The 15784-nt window shown below is 42.1% G+C and overlaps 1 protein-coding gene across 1 annotated transcript; it reads right to left on the bottom strand.

The window, feature by feature from the left end:
* Positions 1–3040: 3040 nt before the first annotated feature.
* On the bottom strand, positions 3041–15515 carry LOC124657776 (achilleol B synthase-like). Its single transcript, XM_047196287.1, has 18 exons — positions 15313–15515; positions 11416–11601; positions 10805–10894; positions 10504–10689; positions 9831–9915; positions 8800–8966; positions 8151–8339; positions 7396–7509; positions 7003–7125; positions 6806–6925; positions 6263–6361; positions 5372–5428; positions 5033–5079; positions 4790–4933; positions 4526–4703; positions 3880–3954; positions 3701–3784; positions 3041–3371 (listed from the first exon to the last, which is right to left on the bottom strand). Exons 1-18 carry the CDS (start codon positions 15508–15510, stop codon positions 3258–3260), a joined length of 2256 nt encoding a protein of 751 aa, XP_047052243.1. The 5' UTR covers positions 15511–15515; the 3' UTR covers positions 3041–3257.
* Between the last annotated feature and the right edge of the window lie 269 nt (positions 15516–15784).

Genomic DNA, 15784 nt, shown 5'->3' on the forward strand with positions numbered 1-15784 from the left:
GCGGCACCTGCAGCACCATGGCTGCCAGCGATACCAGATCTGGGGACTTGGTGGGCTGGCCCGGGGCCCCTGCCCCGACCCGAGCGCGAGGCGGCCTCCCTGGCCGCGCTGCCCGTCCGGCTCCACTTGTAGGGCGTTGCGCCGCCGCCCGACCGCCCAGCGCCGTGGACACCCACCCTCGCGCCGCGCCGCCCGCCTCCATCAGACCTCAGCGGGCCGAGCTCGCGCCGCCCGCCGTAGCAGATGCTTCCGCGGAAGCCGCCGCCGCCCCGAGCACGCACAGCCCGCAGAGCCGCCGCGCCGCCGTCGGACGGCCGCGCCGCCACGTCCCCTGCCCAGCGCCGCGCCTCCACGCACCGATGCCGCCCGCGCCGCCATCACCGAGAGGAGGAGAGAAGGCGCCCCGCCGCCGCCGACGCCGACCAAGCTTCGCCCGGTGGCGCCTCCTGGCGGCGGCGAGGCAGGGGAGGAGGAGGATGGGGCTGGCGGCGGCGGTAGACTAGGGTTTCGCCCTGGGACTCGCGGGAGCCCAGGACGAAACCAAGGGGTTACTTTTTTCGAGTACCACTGCTCTATATCTTCGGACCTTATATGACTCAGAAAGGAGAAATGGATGCTGAAAGAGAACAGTTTTCCAATTGGATTTCTGGCAAGTGTTCCATTTCTGAAGTTTAATACGTACTATCATTAGTTTGTCTCTACTTCTTGGTTCTCTCTGTTTGGTGCAAGTAATAGTAGAATTCACTATACCCGTATAGCTTGCCACTATTATACTGAAATAACAAATTTGATTATTGCAGGACCAAATGATCAGCAAGGAGTTTATTCAGATATATGCTCTGCACATATAAAGGCAGAATATTAGTAGGATTATATAGAGTAGTTAGATCGTCATTTTGAATCAAGATTGTAACCAGTGTACTCTTTGAATAATTTCCATGTATTGTAATAGTCATTCAAAGTGCAGAATCAAGATTGTATGTTGTCTGCAATTTATGTATTTTTATAACGATATATATAATATGCACTGGATTATTTCTCCACGAGATACTATTTTATTCAGTGTGCTGCGGTATGTCTCTAATAAATTATATTATCTCGCTGAGAAAAAGATTGAGGCGCTCAAACAATGTAGTCCATAAAGTAATGCTTATTTTGAAATAAAAAATATATTTTAAATAAAATGATCAATCCACTTATATTTTCTACCAACGCATACAGCTGATGCTTGAACTATGTTGCTATTTTGCAACACTCTTTATCCATGGATACCAACGGAGCTATATGCGTTGCATTGAGTCCTTGCAACACCCAAAAATGCAACGCATCATTATCCGTTGGTAAAGACGGTAGCAACGCCTATATTGATATTTAGATACAGATAAATGCGTTGTTGTAGGAGGGGTCTTCTTGTAGTGTCCCTGCCTACCATGTTAACATCTGGCATGCCCTCTTCCATCGTGTCCCATGGTGTTGTTGGCCTTCTCGTGTGGGTGAGCTTCAGCGAAAGCTACGCAAGATTCGTCTTTGCCGACGCCCACAGTGCTGTTTGTCCTCCATGCGGGCGTCACATCTAGCCTCCTTCCCTGAGTTTGCTGAGCTGCGCCGCCTTATGCCGCTTCTTTCCTCCTCGACCCATCTTCAAAGAGATGCTCTTGGCTTTATTTCGTTGTCGGTTCCCTCCTCGGTTTCTGTGGCCGGAGGTTAACGAGGGAATACCCAACCCGGTAGGCCCAAGGAAGCTTGTCATTGAACAAGACCGGGGTGGCCCGATCTAGTCGCCAACTTGCTAAACATGTTTACCAAGGACAAGTATGACGTGAAGACCCGATCGATCCATCCAAGACCATCGTGGAGAACAAGTAAATGAATCAATGGTGGCAGTTGGTTAGGATTTTAGATGACTTGCTTGCATGATGTAAAACCCTAGGTCAAGTTGCATATATAAAGCTTGACAAGGATATCATAAGGAGAGAACCATTCATCGTCGTAGCTTCCATAGCCATCAATCTACGCCCGTATGCAACACTCTAAACATATAGACATCAATATAATCGAGTAGGAGCAGGGCTTTACCTCCACCAAGAGGGGCCAAACCTGGGTACATGGTGTAGTGTGCCAATCTCGTTTAGGTTCTCCAATGCCATCCTTGTCGCCCTACCGAAGATCATGGAACTCCCGTCGCAAATGCAGGCTCCGCCCAGACGTGTTCTCGGTGAAGAAGTCGAGGTCCGCTTGCTAGGTCGCATACACGGAGTTATCGGTGGTCATGAAGAACTCTTGGAGATCATCAGCGATGGTGGCGAGGAACCATAGGGAGATGGTCTTGTCGGTCTTGCGCCACTCCCCATCGACAAGGTGGGAGTTGGTTTCGTCCTCCACATGATCACGAGCATTGTATCGGGTGAGGGGAAGAGGATGATGGTGCGCCACTTGCGGTAGTGCTTGCCTAACATCTCTAGTTGGAAGGAGATGTAATTGGTGATGTCGATATTGTGGATTGAGAAGGCAGGAGAAGGTAGAGCTAGAGCTATCTCAGGAGATTTAGAGGCTCTAGCCATGGCTAGTGTAGGGACGTCGCTCATCGGCAATGCGGAGACAGTGGGAGGAGAAAAAGACCAAAAACATAGTAATAATTATTTAAACACCCCTGGCCCCTGTCACTATCTAACAGTTTTTTTTTTTTGTTGTAGTCACTGCATGTTGCACCGACACTACCTACTATGAACTATTTATCCAAATAGTCGTATAGATTTTCCCCAAAACTCAGAAGAGAAATTATTCAGTTAATGTATTAAGAAAAGAGATAACTGAACCGTAGACTGATAGTGAGTATTAGCTACTGAATCATGGTCTAATGCATGAGTAACTAAATGTATCTAATAGGAGTTATAACCAACTTATTGTTAAAACAAATTTTGGTCAAATTTTAGACGCCAAATGCACATCTCCTCCACCGCCCTTATATTTTCACCTTCAATTCTGACCATGGGCCTTGGAGGAGGGCTAGGGCCATGACGAAAAATATCGAAGCCATACAAAGCAAAGTAATTGGCATGTCATTGCAGTACATAACACAGTAAGCTGCTCGCCCTATTCACTTTGATTCTGAGCGTTATTGCTGTATGCCTTACATAGATGCAGTCAGTCTGAGGTCCTTTTTTGTATCATACACAAGTACGCCTAAAAGCAATAAAGTAACATATCATGTCCATCAATTTCAGTTCCAATAAAGTAACATATCATGTCCATCGGTTTTAGTTCTTTGCCAGCAATCGACGACGAAACTCTCCAAGAGCCCAAATGGGGTATAAGTTGCGATAGTTTCCGTAATTGAAGTATATGGAGCAGTTGGAGCATCCAACGTGTTCCTGTCATCAAAGGAGAAAGTTCAGATTGCTTCAGGTAGCACTAACCGTCCTCTGCAAAATGTACAAATAACAAGCATGCTACTGAAATTATGTATTAGTATAACCGGGTCAACTATTGGCTAGTTTATCAGTGGGTCTGGCAGGATCGTGGTAGGGTTTGTGCCATGAAAATTGTTACTCTGAAGATCGTATGACCCAGGACACTGATTAAGAATTGTGATCCTAGGCAGGAACAATATATAAACTATTGATGTCATGTAATATTTCTGCAGGCATAAATTTTACACTATTGATGTCATGTATTATTTCTGCAGGGCTAAATTACATACTTGCTGGGGAAACTCTCCTGTCTCCAGCTGCATATTGATCAACTCTTTTGCTGCATGATATAGTGGTACTGGATCTCGTTCAACCTGAGTATAACGAATCAGCACGTGGATATCAGAGTAGTTCAGAATGATATATCAGCTGCTTAGAGTCAACTCGAATGAACAAGGAACAAATATACCTGTCCACCATAAATCAAAGCCAACATTGCCCAAGCAGTGTTCACTGCATTAGGACCAGTAGCCTCCACATAAGCCTGTCAAATGTAGAGTGGAAACAAGAATTATCTTCACTAAAATTTCACTTTCAGGACAATATATCGATGGTTCAAACGGAATAACATTTAGCAAATATGATTTATACTAATGTTAATTGGCCAATGTCATACAACGTAAGAATTCTAGTCGGTATCTGGCGATATAAGGGCTTTACAGTGAAACACTCAGGCTGGTAAGTTTTTGTTCCGATAAAGTTCAGCTTGCCCTACAGGTGGCCATGCATGTATAATGGACCTGGTGCTGGGCCGATTGTTTAGCAGGCCCAGAGTTGCAGAACAGATTTTATTCCTAAAGAAATTCAAGTAAATGATTTAAATTTCTGAAATCTCTGTGGATTTCTGGTTTGTAATAGTGACCTTCGAGATACAACTACAGGTCACATGTACTGGGAGACTAGTAAGATGGTGATGAGGTTGAAAGCTTGCTCAGGAATAGGCAGATATTACCTTAAATCTGGCATATCAATCTAACAAATATACAAACCAATCATGAACTTACCAAACCCTAATTAAAGCGTGCTGTGTGATAAAAAACAAGAACAAGGTTTACCTCAGTTTCACAAGAAAGATAAGTCTCTCCCCATCCACCTGTGCTTAGTTGCTTTGACAACAGAAAGTTGCATGCTTTCCTCAGGGAAGTGCTATTTTCATAAGTTCTTCCAGAAGCAATTAATCCTTTTACCCCAAAGAATGTCCCATAGGTGAAACATATGCCCCAAGTACCAAACCTATTTGAAGATAAATAATACAGTCATTGACTGCAAATATTAAAATTTCAAATAATTAACACTAACAAACAATTATTTTTAGATACCATGAGCCATCCTTTCGCTGTTTATCATCGATAAACTTGGAAGCATTTTTAACACATTTTGCTATATCTTCCTTGCGGTACCCCGGGTAAAGCTCTTTGAACATAATTAGAGCCTGAAGCACCGATGATGTACATTCGACGGATCTATCAATTCATTGAAGGCCGTGAATTAGATTTCCAATAATTCTAAGAAATAAGAATCAATGATATTTTCTACAAGAAATTAGATATTTTCATCCTTACGGATAGTCGACAATGATGTTCAGAAAAGTCTCAGAAGGGTTGAGAACCTAATGCCAAACAAAAAATCCAGGTTAATGTCTAACAAGTTAAAACAATAATATAATTTTGGACAGTCTGAATAGAAATATGATACACAAGAGAAATGACCCATAAGCAGAGTGCTAAAAAATCAAACAAAATTAATCCTGGACATTCTGAATTTGCAAACAGGAGACGCTTGAGTATAAGATATTTTATTTACACATTGGTTTTTTAAACTGATCACACGATATTGTAACAGTGAGTACCCATATAATTAGTGCACTTGGTTTTCCATACAATGAACTTTGAAATACTCACCTCTAGTAGAGATGTAGTTCTCTTGCACTCATATGTAGAAAAGGTGCCATCTTTATTCTTCACAGGATAAGAAAAGTATGATCAGTAATAATTGGTATGAAGTACAAGGTTAAATAATTTCAAGAGATCACATTAATGATACATAATAATTACAAAAACAGAAGTACATCCATTTCAGTAAAATAAGAAGAGGATTTTTTTTTGTAATACAGCAGAGAAACTTATAACCATATATAAGCAGAAATAATTCAGTAAATAACAAAAATTTAAAGTACTGATTATGATACATAAGATTGTATTTTATGCTTTTGATGAGCTATTAATCAGTCACAAAAAGCAAGGGAAAGGATGCCTAGAAATTCCCTTCCCCAGACCACACAATGTTGGAGCTTTCATCACTAGGAACGCCCCTTTTTTTTTTACAAACGGGGGTGTTGGATGTGCAAAAACCAAATAGAGGAGAAAATTTAGAAACCTGTTGTAGCTAATATTGGGCTAATATTAGTTTGCGTATTTGCGTCCCCAATATTTACTAAATAATTCGTAATGACAACAGAACACCAAAACTGGAAACAAAGGTATCACGAGTACATAGTGCTAGTACCAAGCTAATGTTCACTTGTACGATTTGAGTATATATAACATTTTTTGCGGTCAATCAGGCATGGAAACTGTGGCTGAGGATTAGCAGAGGCCTGCCACTGGTTCAATGGCCAAAAGATGCCCCGACCGACATATGTTTTTCTTTTCAATAAATTTTACTGTTAAAGCCTCCGCTAGTGTTTTCAGTTAAAAACGAGGTGGATTTTATTAAGTACCATTTATATGTACTAAGTACCTCACAAAGTTAATAGTAGTAAATAATGAGAATGATTCATGTTAGAGCCATACCATAAAAGAAAGTAAGCAATCCACTGCATCATACAACCTTTCTCCCTTTATGGGATCCCCCACAAGATTAGGAGAGAACTTCGATAGCAACAATAATGCCTATAGATGTAAGATTTATTAATAATATACGATTAGTGACATATCCATTCAATATAAAGTTTGCACTTGTAAATTTTTGTGTAGAATGATGAGGATATGTGTAAGAAAATCAAGACGAGCCATATTGTTTATGCACACTAGTCTTTGCTCTCTTTTTCTAGAGGCATTCATTCACTTCTTGGGAGATTCTAGAAGCATTATCCTTTCATATGTGCAACCATAATGGCGTCAAATGCACCTAATTAAATATATTATATCGATGTTCTGGTTAGAATCAGTAAACTTTAACTACTTAATGATGAAGCACATATCAAAAGTACTATGCTCATTATATCTTTAAGTAACAGAAAAGAACATCTAATTTTTTTTTAATCCCTCCGATCGATACCAACTATGGATGGTTGGGAGTAGATTAAGAGAATATCAGAGGTAACTTGTCTTGACCTGAAGTGCTTCCGCAGTACAATCTGATACAGACCAACCATTATCCGCTGTTGAGAGTGTCCATGAACCTTTTGATCTATGTCGGTAATAAGTTTCGCTGTCAGGATGGTTCTCAAGAACCTTTAAGAAAATGCATGTCAAGTAAGAAAATAAATATTTTTTATGATATAATGGTTGCGAGATAGAAAACACCAAACCTGTGAACTTTTAATAAACTCATGGGCATTCCGGAGTGTTGGACCAAATTCATTAACAAGGTCTGTCGAGCAATAGGCTTGAACAATAAAAGCTATCTCCCAACTTTGACAACCATCATAAACCTGTTGCAAAGAATTTAGGGCGAGAAGTGTTTGCTATTCACATGTCTCTTCATAAAACACCCGAATACTTAATGCTTCTTCAAATTAAATAAATAACATGTGTGTTAGACACATGTACGTAATTTGCAAATAAAAAATCTGCCAGCAGTAGAGGGAGGATAAAATGCTGAGACCTGCTATCAGACCTTACAGATAATGGTCCTCAGCAACTCTGAAAATAAAGTGAAGTGGAATACAAACAGTGGACAAGACATGACAAGATAATGTTACCTGTGCTTTCATACCATCTTCTGCAAGCCATAAATAATCATAGATCCTTGGAAGATGCAACTTCAGTGCATCTGAATTTGGATCCTCTATCCAACAACAAATCATATCTAGTGCCTGGAAATCAAGATATGGTGTCCGTGCATTACTTAAAATTAACTAGGTTAAAAAAAGGCAAAGGTCTCTTTTTGGATGGTCAAATGACTAATAGGAATGTTAACAAATGAACTTGACGTGTAGGAGAGAATAAGCAACAGGACAATGGCACTGAGTTTCAGGGACAGAGATTGATCGGATTTGTCCTATTCAAAAGTACACGCTCAAACAATATGAAACATATGTTGCTCTACAAGTAACAATCCATGTTAGTCTACTCTTTAACAGTAACAAGGTTTATCACGATTAATGAGCACTGCAAAACATTTATTGCTGTGAGTGTTTCATATATCCTCTAGCCAGTACAAGTGCCACTCTATGTATTCAAACAGTACTGGCTACTCATTTTTGTACCATGATATTATCTACAATATATATTACAGGAAAGATGACATGGAGAGGTGTAAAGGCCTTGAAGAGCATGCATGGTATCTACAAATCAGTGTTACTTAAGCTCAGGCTGGCCCCAAATAAAATCTTGGTCCTTAGGAAATGATTTTGCCAATTAGGTCTGGCCCCAAGCATTTTTTTTCCGCAACTTTGCAAATAGCACTAATATTTTTTTAGATAGAGGAAGAACACTCAGCATCTGCTTACATTACCTTGTTAATTGGACATACACCGATGTATTTAGTGCTTTTGTCTTCATAATGTATATGTTTCATGAGGTTCTTCAGTGCCATATCTCTTAACTTATTAACTGGCCAACAATTCAATATTGGTTCTACAAATTTGTTAAGACAAGTCCAAATAACATTTTGAAGCAACGACCGCGGATAGCGAAGATCTTCCTGCATGCAAAAAAAAAATAACATTAATGAATCTGTAAACAACATCTATTAGACAAAGAAGTTAAATAAAACTTAATTTTAATCCAAGGAAAATAGTAAGGATTAGGAGAAAGTAAATAACCCTAATTCTTTCCCACCTTTCTTGAATTAGCAGTTACTCAATCTAAAGTTTGATCAACAGTTTGACCAGATGTGTAACTATTCTTCAGTAGTGCTTACACTAGTCATATTTGCCAGAATGTACTTGTTTCCTTTTTCATAACGAAATGTGCAAAGGTAACAAAAGTAACAAATTCGACTCAAAATGAACAGTAATTTGCAAACTGAACTAAGCAACCAGCAACGAGGTGGGTGTCCACTTTGCAGTATCATAATTTTTCAACAAAGAACGTGATATCAACTGTATTTCTTCTAAAATAAGGATTGTATCTAGAACGAGCAGAGCCTTACTCAAACGAACCTTAGCACAGGCGTCACGTGCTTTGTTCCAATCAATCTCATGGTATGGTACACTGTAAACCTCCTCTCTTATTGCCAATATTGTTGGTGTAATTGGGCCAACAAACTTCTTACCATAAAGATAAGACATTGGCATGTAAACCAACCGGCAAAAGCACCAGAATCGTCCTATTGAAGAGAAAGTTCACGTGAATAACGAAAATGATTATAGAATCAACTATTCAAATGCACAGTTGACGATACTCATCGCTGAACTCTTCTATTTTTATTTCTTTAGCCCCTAAAGCAATACAGCTTAGCACTGGAATTATAGTTTCACAGCATAGCACTAGAACTGTAGTTTCCAATACATTTTAGACTTTTATTACCTTTTCAATAGGTAGATCAGTGTAAATGAAATATGCAGTCAAGATTGAGCCCATTGAAACATTACCCATGTTTACTTACTTTAAAAAATATAAACTTCCACGCATATATTTTTATTGATTCTTATTTGAAATCTAATCAAAATCAAAGTAATGAATACAATTTCTTGAACGCATGGTCATGGACAAGCAAATAAACAAGAAAGTTAGTAAAAACAAATATAGCATCTAGTGTCCATTTCTATCATGAGGGGCATTACGAGTGTGTTTGGATTGTCCTAGGATGTTCACTAAGTTATAATATTTATTTTTGGAACCCTGGCCTCTTGTGAGGAATGTAACAACAAACTCTTCTTCTTTTCAATGAAATGAAACACAAAGGCTTTTCGCGTTTTCTCGAAAAAAAAGTGCACGGTACCAATATTTTGGTATGACCTAAAAAAAGGTTTTTCATTTGTATAGGTGTCAACTATTTTGCATACCACTGCTCTTGACAACCTCTAGTTTATTTTTCTAGCCAATGTTGGCTAACTCATGAACAAGTAAAAGCTCAACCAATATTTTGGCTAGCCAAAATCTTTGGTAGGGAAAGTTTGAGCAAAAACCAAGTACACCCTGCATATGTTGAGGATTCAATAATTTTTTACCACACAAAATAATCAAGTACCTGGATGAATTGGAAGAAAGTGTGGGACAAGCCATAATTCAGGAATGATTGAATTATTTCCAGACCATTCATACAAACCGACCACCTTCAGTTAAAAACATAAATAGCTTGCATTAAACTGTATTCTGTCAGGAAATAACAATCCTAGATAAAGTGAACAACTGTAACTGGAATTTTGTCGGCCAACATCTGATAATTCCAGGTTTCGGTGTTCAGACCAAACCCTATAAACTGCGGCTAAACTATTTTACAAGGATTACTTCGACTACATTAAAGTGAAGACAGATAATATGATAAAATGTATGCTAGTAATTCCCATAGAAAGAGAAAACAGTCATGGAAAGGTATTTTAATTTGGTAGAAAATATTAGCTGCAAACAATCCAATTCAAAAGGTTAGAACGGCTTTTGATTTGCTTGCAGATTTGTTAACAATCTAGCTCATGCATACAAAAAGTTCATATAAACGCTTAAAATTCACTCTAAGATTGTACAAGCTAGCTAGGGAAAATGTTCTTAACATCTAGGGGTTTCAAAGCGAATCCCTGCACGATACTTACAGAAGTTGCAAATTTAAGATCAAAAAACCCAGGCGCAAAAGAGCACCTTTAATTTCAGACACGCAAGCATACATATATTATGCATAGAAGATTGTGTGTGTTTCTGTGGCATACCGAGAGCCATATCTTTCCCCATTGTGGTATTGCAGCTGCACTTCCATGCGATAGAATCCAAGCACGTCCCTTGGTCAAGGCATTATTATCCACCTCATCCAGAAGCCTTAAAGTAACATAGTTTAAGCATGATCCAAACATGGTGCTCGGCCCCAATACTTGCGTACCCCAACCACCATCTTCATTCTACACAGAGTGCATTGCATACAGTTTTGTTATGTTTTTTTGTACCATTGAACAATAACGCACATAGCATATAAAGACTATTACTACAATGAGAGTAGAACTGATGTTTGCTTGCCTGATGGTTGTATATATAGCGGCAAATCTCACGGCGGTGTTCTGTCGACAAAACAGTATCGAGTGTTCCAGTAACATGTAGAGCAAATATCTGCAGCAAAAATAATAATCATCAGACGTTGTCCATAGACCAATTACACTTAACAATTAGTCTAGGAGTATTAGACAAATCCAACATAAAATTGAACTGTCCAGCATCTGAAATTATTATATTAGGCTGGTAAAGATGCATCTTGTGTATCGACAGCACATGCTGCACTATAATTAGATGGTTCTTAAATCTTAAGCACTAAAAAGGTGGTCAAATGAGAAAGCTTCATAGCATAGGTACGTTAACTTGTACTAGTTAATTACTTTTGTCATTGAGGTACTGTACATAATAAGCTACATAAAGAGCAATACAGAGTCAACTTTTTGGAAAAATGACAGTACAAAAATCAATTAATTACTAAAAACGATCTGACAAATAACATGAATCACGATCCAAGAAGGCTTATGCTATCTCCTAACAATATGAATCAATTAAATATATAATATATTCCAGGAAATAAAGTAAATTTTTTTTGAAACTACAGGAAATAAAGTAATGTCATGTGTAGATAAAATACACACCAGGATAGGCATAATGAACATAAGTCCACTGAAATCGCCAGCCCAATGCCCATCTTGTGCTTGCAGAGAAGAGTGTTGACTAAGGGCTCGCCTCAGTGATGTTAATATAGTCTCTTCTGTGACTTCTGCACTATCTACAAGCTTGATGGCTGGAAGATCCACCTGAAGATGCTTTTGTTTGGCATACTGCAACATAACAGTCCAAAGTGAGAATTTAATGGTCTATGCTATACGCCTATAATTACTTAAGCTCCGATTGCATATACGGAGTAGTAAATAGGAAACAATAGAACAAGAAACCAAAAATAACTGCAGAGCTTAGACTACAATACGTAAGCGCGCTGAAGATTGGTCCTTTCCAGTTTTTGTTCAATCACAGTTGCGTACATATCGTTAATTGAATCATTGGGTAAGACCAATTGCTACGGCAAAGATGATGCCTCTAAAGGGAAAATAGCCACTTCATTTGGGCTTAAGCTTTTAGAGAAGCTTGGCTTATGGATTCTGATGGGGAGAACATGCGGTGGCGAGAAGCTCCTAGAAACTGTTCCTACCCTTCTTTTTAGGTTATAGAATTTCGGGTAATTTGATGTGTTCAGTTGTGGAAAATCTATAATGCCCCTGAATAATGCCCAGCTATGGATTTGTCAAATGGTAAATTGAACATTGGTCTGAACAGTGAAAGAAAATTTTGCTGGGTGGGTCGTCAAATGGATGTGCCTTGTCAAATCATCAGATTATGGTCAACGTTGAGATAAGTAAATAGAATCATCATTTAAGAAATTAGCTAGTTCAATTAGCTGAATGCTTCAATATTTTAAAGAAGCAGAAACGCGGGTGGCATTTAAATTTATTGTTTACCATGCATTTTGACTTTCCGAGAATAGATTGTTGCGGGATTCAAACAGGTGATGAGCAAAAGACTGCAGATTTACAAGTTACAAAATACCAAGACGCCTGGTTGCTAACCCTTCTGTTTGCTAGGTGAGTAGAACCAAGGCTGCAGTTTCCCTGAATCCTCTAGCAAATGCATCCAAGGACCAATGGAACAAACTGAAGATTTTACACTTAGCTGACATGTTGCACTGGTACACAAGACTAATCTGATCAATCCCCTCTACCGGCTCCGTGAAGGAACCCAGTGACTGAACATGGTGGTCCAGGTGATGCGGTCACTCCTCGGCATTCCGTGAAACACCTTGACGGCACAAACTAGCAACGACGAGCAGACGAAGATGTCGTTATTATACCCAGCCTCTCGCCCGTGGAGAGATCCCCCAGCCGCGCGCAGGCGGAGAGCGCGGGGGCGAAGGTAGTGCGGACTGCGGTCGGAGTGGGCGGCGGGCAGGAGAGCGCGGAAGAGGCTGAGCGGCCTCCACTGCGGGTGGAGAAGCGGGACTCGAGCGTGAGCGTGAGCGGCAGCGGGGACCGAGCGTCGGCGTGAGCGGTGGAGGAGCAGCGGCCGCGGCGGTTTTTGCTCGACGGGAGTGGCATTGCCCGTAGAAAAATTGCGTGTCTTATGAACTTTGTCGAAAAAATATATTGAAGAAATCAGGAACCGCGAACCGCCGTTTTTTTGAATGCGACTTCTCGCAAAATTTCTAGTGGAAGCTTATGTAATCAAGATATGTATATTATAGATATGATCATTGATGATAAGCAGAGAAAGATCCTCAATATGTTTAATAACTCCATCATCATTGGGAGCTGGAGTCTTTGAAATCGTAGAGATATGATAATTTATTAAGGAGCTAACAGGGATTTATATATCTATACGGGGATGTTGAAGAACATATCATACATACAGCAAGAAATATATATTTCATATCATACATAGAGCAAAACCTAGCCTCAAAGGGCATGCAAGATTGGTTAGATCTTTTACGAGGTATGTATTTTCCTTTTCCTTTACTAATATCATGTAAATACCCACATTGTGAACCTAATATGGCACCATAAGGGTCTAGCTGTTTTTTTGTGTTAAAAAGGAACCTCTACTGCATGTCTTTTATTTGTTCGTTTTGTAGGGTTTTTGGTTCACAAGATGGTAGAAAACAATAATAACATCATGCATGGTGGAATATTATAGGATTTTGTTTGCACCAAATTTAGTTTTATGCCAGAATATTTAAGTGCATTAGGAATTGCAAAAAAAATACTTGGGAAAAATCCCTAATCATATGAATCTAACAATAATAACACTAAAAACGCATGATAATATGAAGTTATTATTTAAATTAAAGAGGTCCTACTATTTCCCTGTTCGTTGTTAGTCTAAAAATTTCCATGTTCGTTACCGCTGCCGCATAACAAGTTAATGCCATTAGCTAGCCTCATTTTTTTTGAGCTTGACAAAACACATCTCAAGTTTCGTCCTGTCGCTCCCGCGAGCGCAGGGCGAAACCCTAGCCTCCCCAACCTCCAGCCCCTCCTCCCCCGTCCCTCCCTCGCCACCGCCAGAGGGCGTCACCGGGCAAAGCCCCGGGGCGCCTGTGGCGGCGGGGCTTCTCTCTCCCCCGTGTGGCTGTGGTGGCGCGGGCTGGCGCGGTCGGCGGGGGCGCCGTGCTCGCAGTCTGGCACGGCGGCGCGGTGGCCTGACCACGGCGTGGTGAAGACGCAACTCCGGCGGGGTGGCGACGCGGCTTCTACTGGCTGGCGCGGCCCTGCGGCGGCGTGCCCGTGGCCAGGGGTGGCGGCGGTGGGCCCAGATCTGGGCTAGCAGGCCTAGGTCTGGGCCTCATTTGGGCTGCCTCGGGTGGGCGGCCCCGATGCGTCTGGTCGACAAGCGACGAGGGCGCTGGTTCATCCCCCCGATGTCCTGCGGCGGGCATCGTGGTGGGTGCCTCGGTCCGGCGTCCTCGACTCAGGATGTGAGGCGGCGGTGGGCGGCGTCTGCGGCGTGGATCTACGGTTCACGTCGGTCCGGAGGTAGTAGCTGATGCCCTTGACTTCTGCTCACCTTTTCCCCACCTCCCGGACGAAAGTCCAAAATCTCGCTGATTGGGCAGCGGCGACGCGTTGCTGCGCCGTGACCTTCTTGGAGGCGCCGCCTGGGGAGGTGTGGGTAGGGTGGCGGAGCTGAAGGTTGAAGCTTTTGGGCAATGCCGGTCCGTGAGCAGCTGCGGTGATCTCTGGCCCGTATGCGTGTGTCGACGGCAGTCTGCCCCGTCCTCTGCAGGTGCTCCCGGCGGATTTCTCGTCGCTGGTGGGTGTCCCAGTGCTCGGCAGTGTGGCCGGTATGGTGTGATCTTCGTCAAGGTAGTCTTTCTCCAGGGCGGCGCCGGGTCCGGTGCCCAACACCTATGCAGCTCTCGGGTGAGCTTCTCTCATGTCCGATGGTTCGAGGCCTTCGAGCCAGACGAGAGGGCAGGGGCCCTCTTCGGCATGAGAACAGGTTGGTGCCTCGGGTGCTCGTAGTCCTGGTTGTTCTCCTCGGATTCACGACTACAACTCTGCTCCGGGCAGTGCCTCGTCGTGTCTCCGGTTGGTGTCCTTGGTGCCGAACAGCGGCTGTCTGCACTTCTGCAAACTTGTCCCCGCTCTTAGTGCAGTGCTGTAATTCGTTCTGTGTGTACCCTTGTATCTTTCTTGCCGTGGTGTGCGTGGTGTGGTGTACTGTTGTAACTCCTGACCGATTGATGACTTTTTTTAATTTAAAGCTGGGCTTTCGAGCCTTATAAGGTAGCCTCATTTTCTAGATGACATCGTTAGCTTCTGCAAAACTATGGATGCAACTATGGATGATGCCATTGATGATCCATTGACTCATGCATATACCTCATCGGAGCGAACTAAGGAAGGTATGTTGGATCGATCCAATTCCAATTGTGTTGGTAAACGTTTTGATCGATGTACATTGGACGACATGCATGCGTGTGTGTAGAAAAATTTATATACCTGCATGCGCATGAGGAGGTCCTGTGACTCCCTCTTCTGGAAGCGGTTCTCGGTGAACTCCCGGCGCACCCTGTCGACGTCGGCGCGCTCCTCCGGCGTGCCGTGGTTGGGGTCGAACTCCCACACCGCCCTGCCCAGGAAGTTGTTCACCGACCGCAGCCATGGGCCGCCGCCCTCGGACACCTTCAGCCTCCACATCTCCCTCCCTCCGGCAACTATATGTGGCAGAGCTAGCTCACCAAGTAGCTAGTAGTAGTATTCACAACACAGAAATAGGTTGAGGCTGGAGTGCTCTCCGGCGGTCTATAAAAGGATATGAGCCCTGCACCTCTCTTTGGGTATATAATTCTCCAGTACTATCGGTGGCTGCCAAACTTACTGTACTTAAATTTAAGTGATGCCATGGGACAGAGATTTTTGGCTCCTAAGCACCAGTGCTCCTGCCATTTAAAAAAAATCACATTTATATGTT

The sequence above is a fragment of the Lolium rigidum genome, chromosome 5, assembly GCF_022539505.1.
Source record: "Lolium rigidum isolate FL_2022 chromosome 5, APGP_CSIRO_Lrig_0.1, whole genome shotgun sequence".
NCBI classification, from domain to species: domain Eukaryota; kingdom Viridiplantae; phylum Streptophyta; class Magnoliopsida; order Poales; family Poaceae; genus Lolium; species Lolium rigidum.

Coding starts and splice junctions, on each gene's coding strand:
- LOC124657776 (XM_047196287.1), bottom strand. CDS start 15,510: ATGTGGAGGCTGAAGGTGTCCGAGGGCGGCGGCCCATGGCTGCGGTCG. Junction 10,690..10,804: donor GCTATATATACAACCATCAG/GCAAGCAAACAT, acceptor CACTCTGTGTAG/AATGAAGATGGTGGTTGGGG. Junction 5,080..5,371: donor GAACTACATCTCTACTAGAG/GTGAGTATTTCA, acceptor GTTTGGCATTAG/GTTCTCAACCCTTCTGAGAC.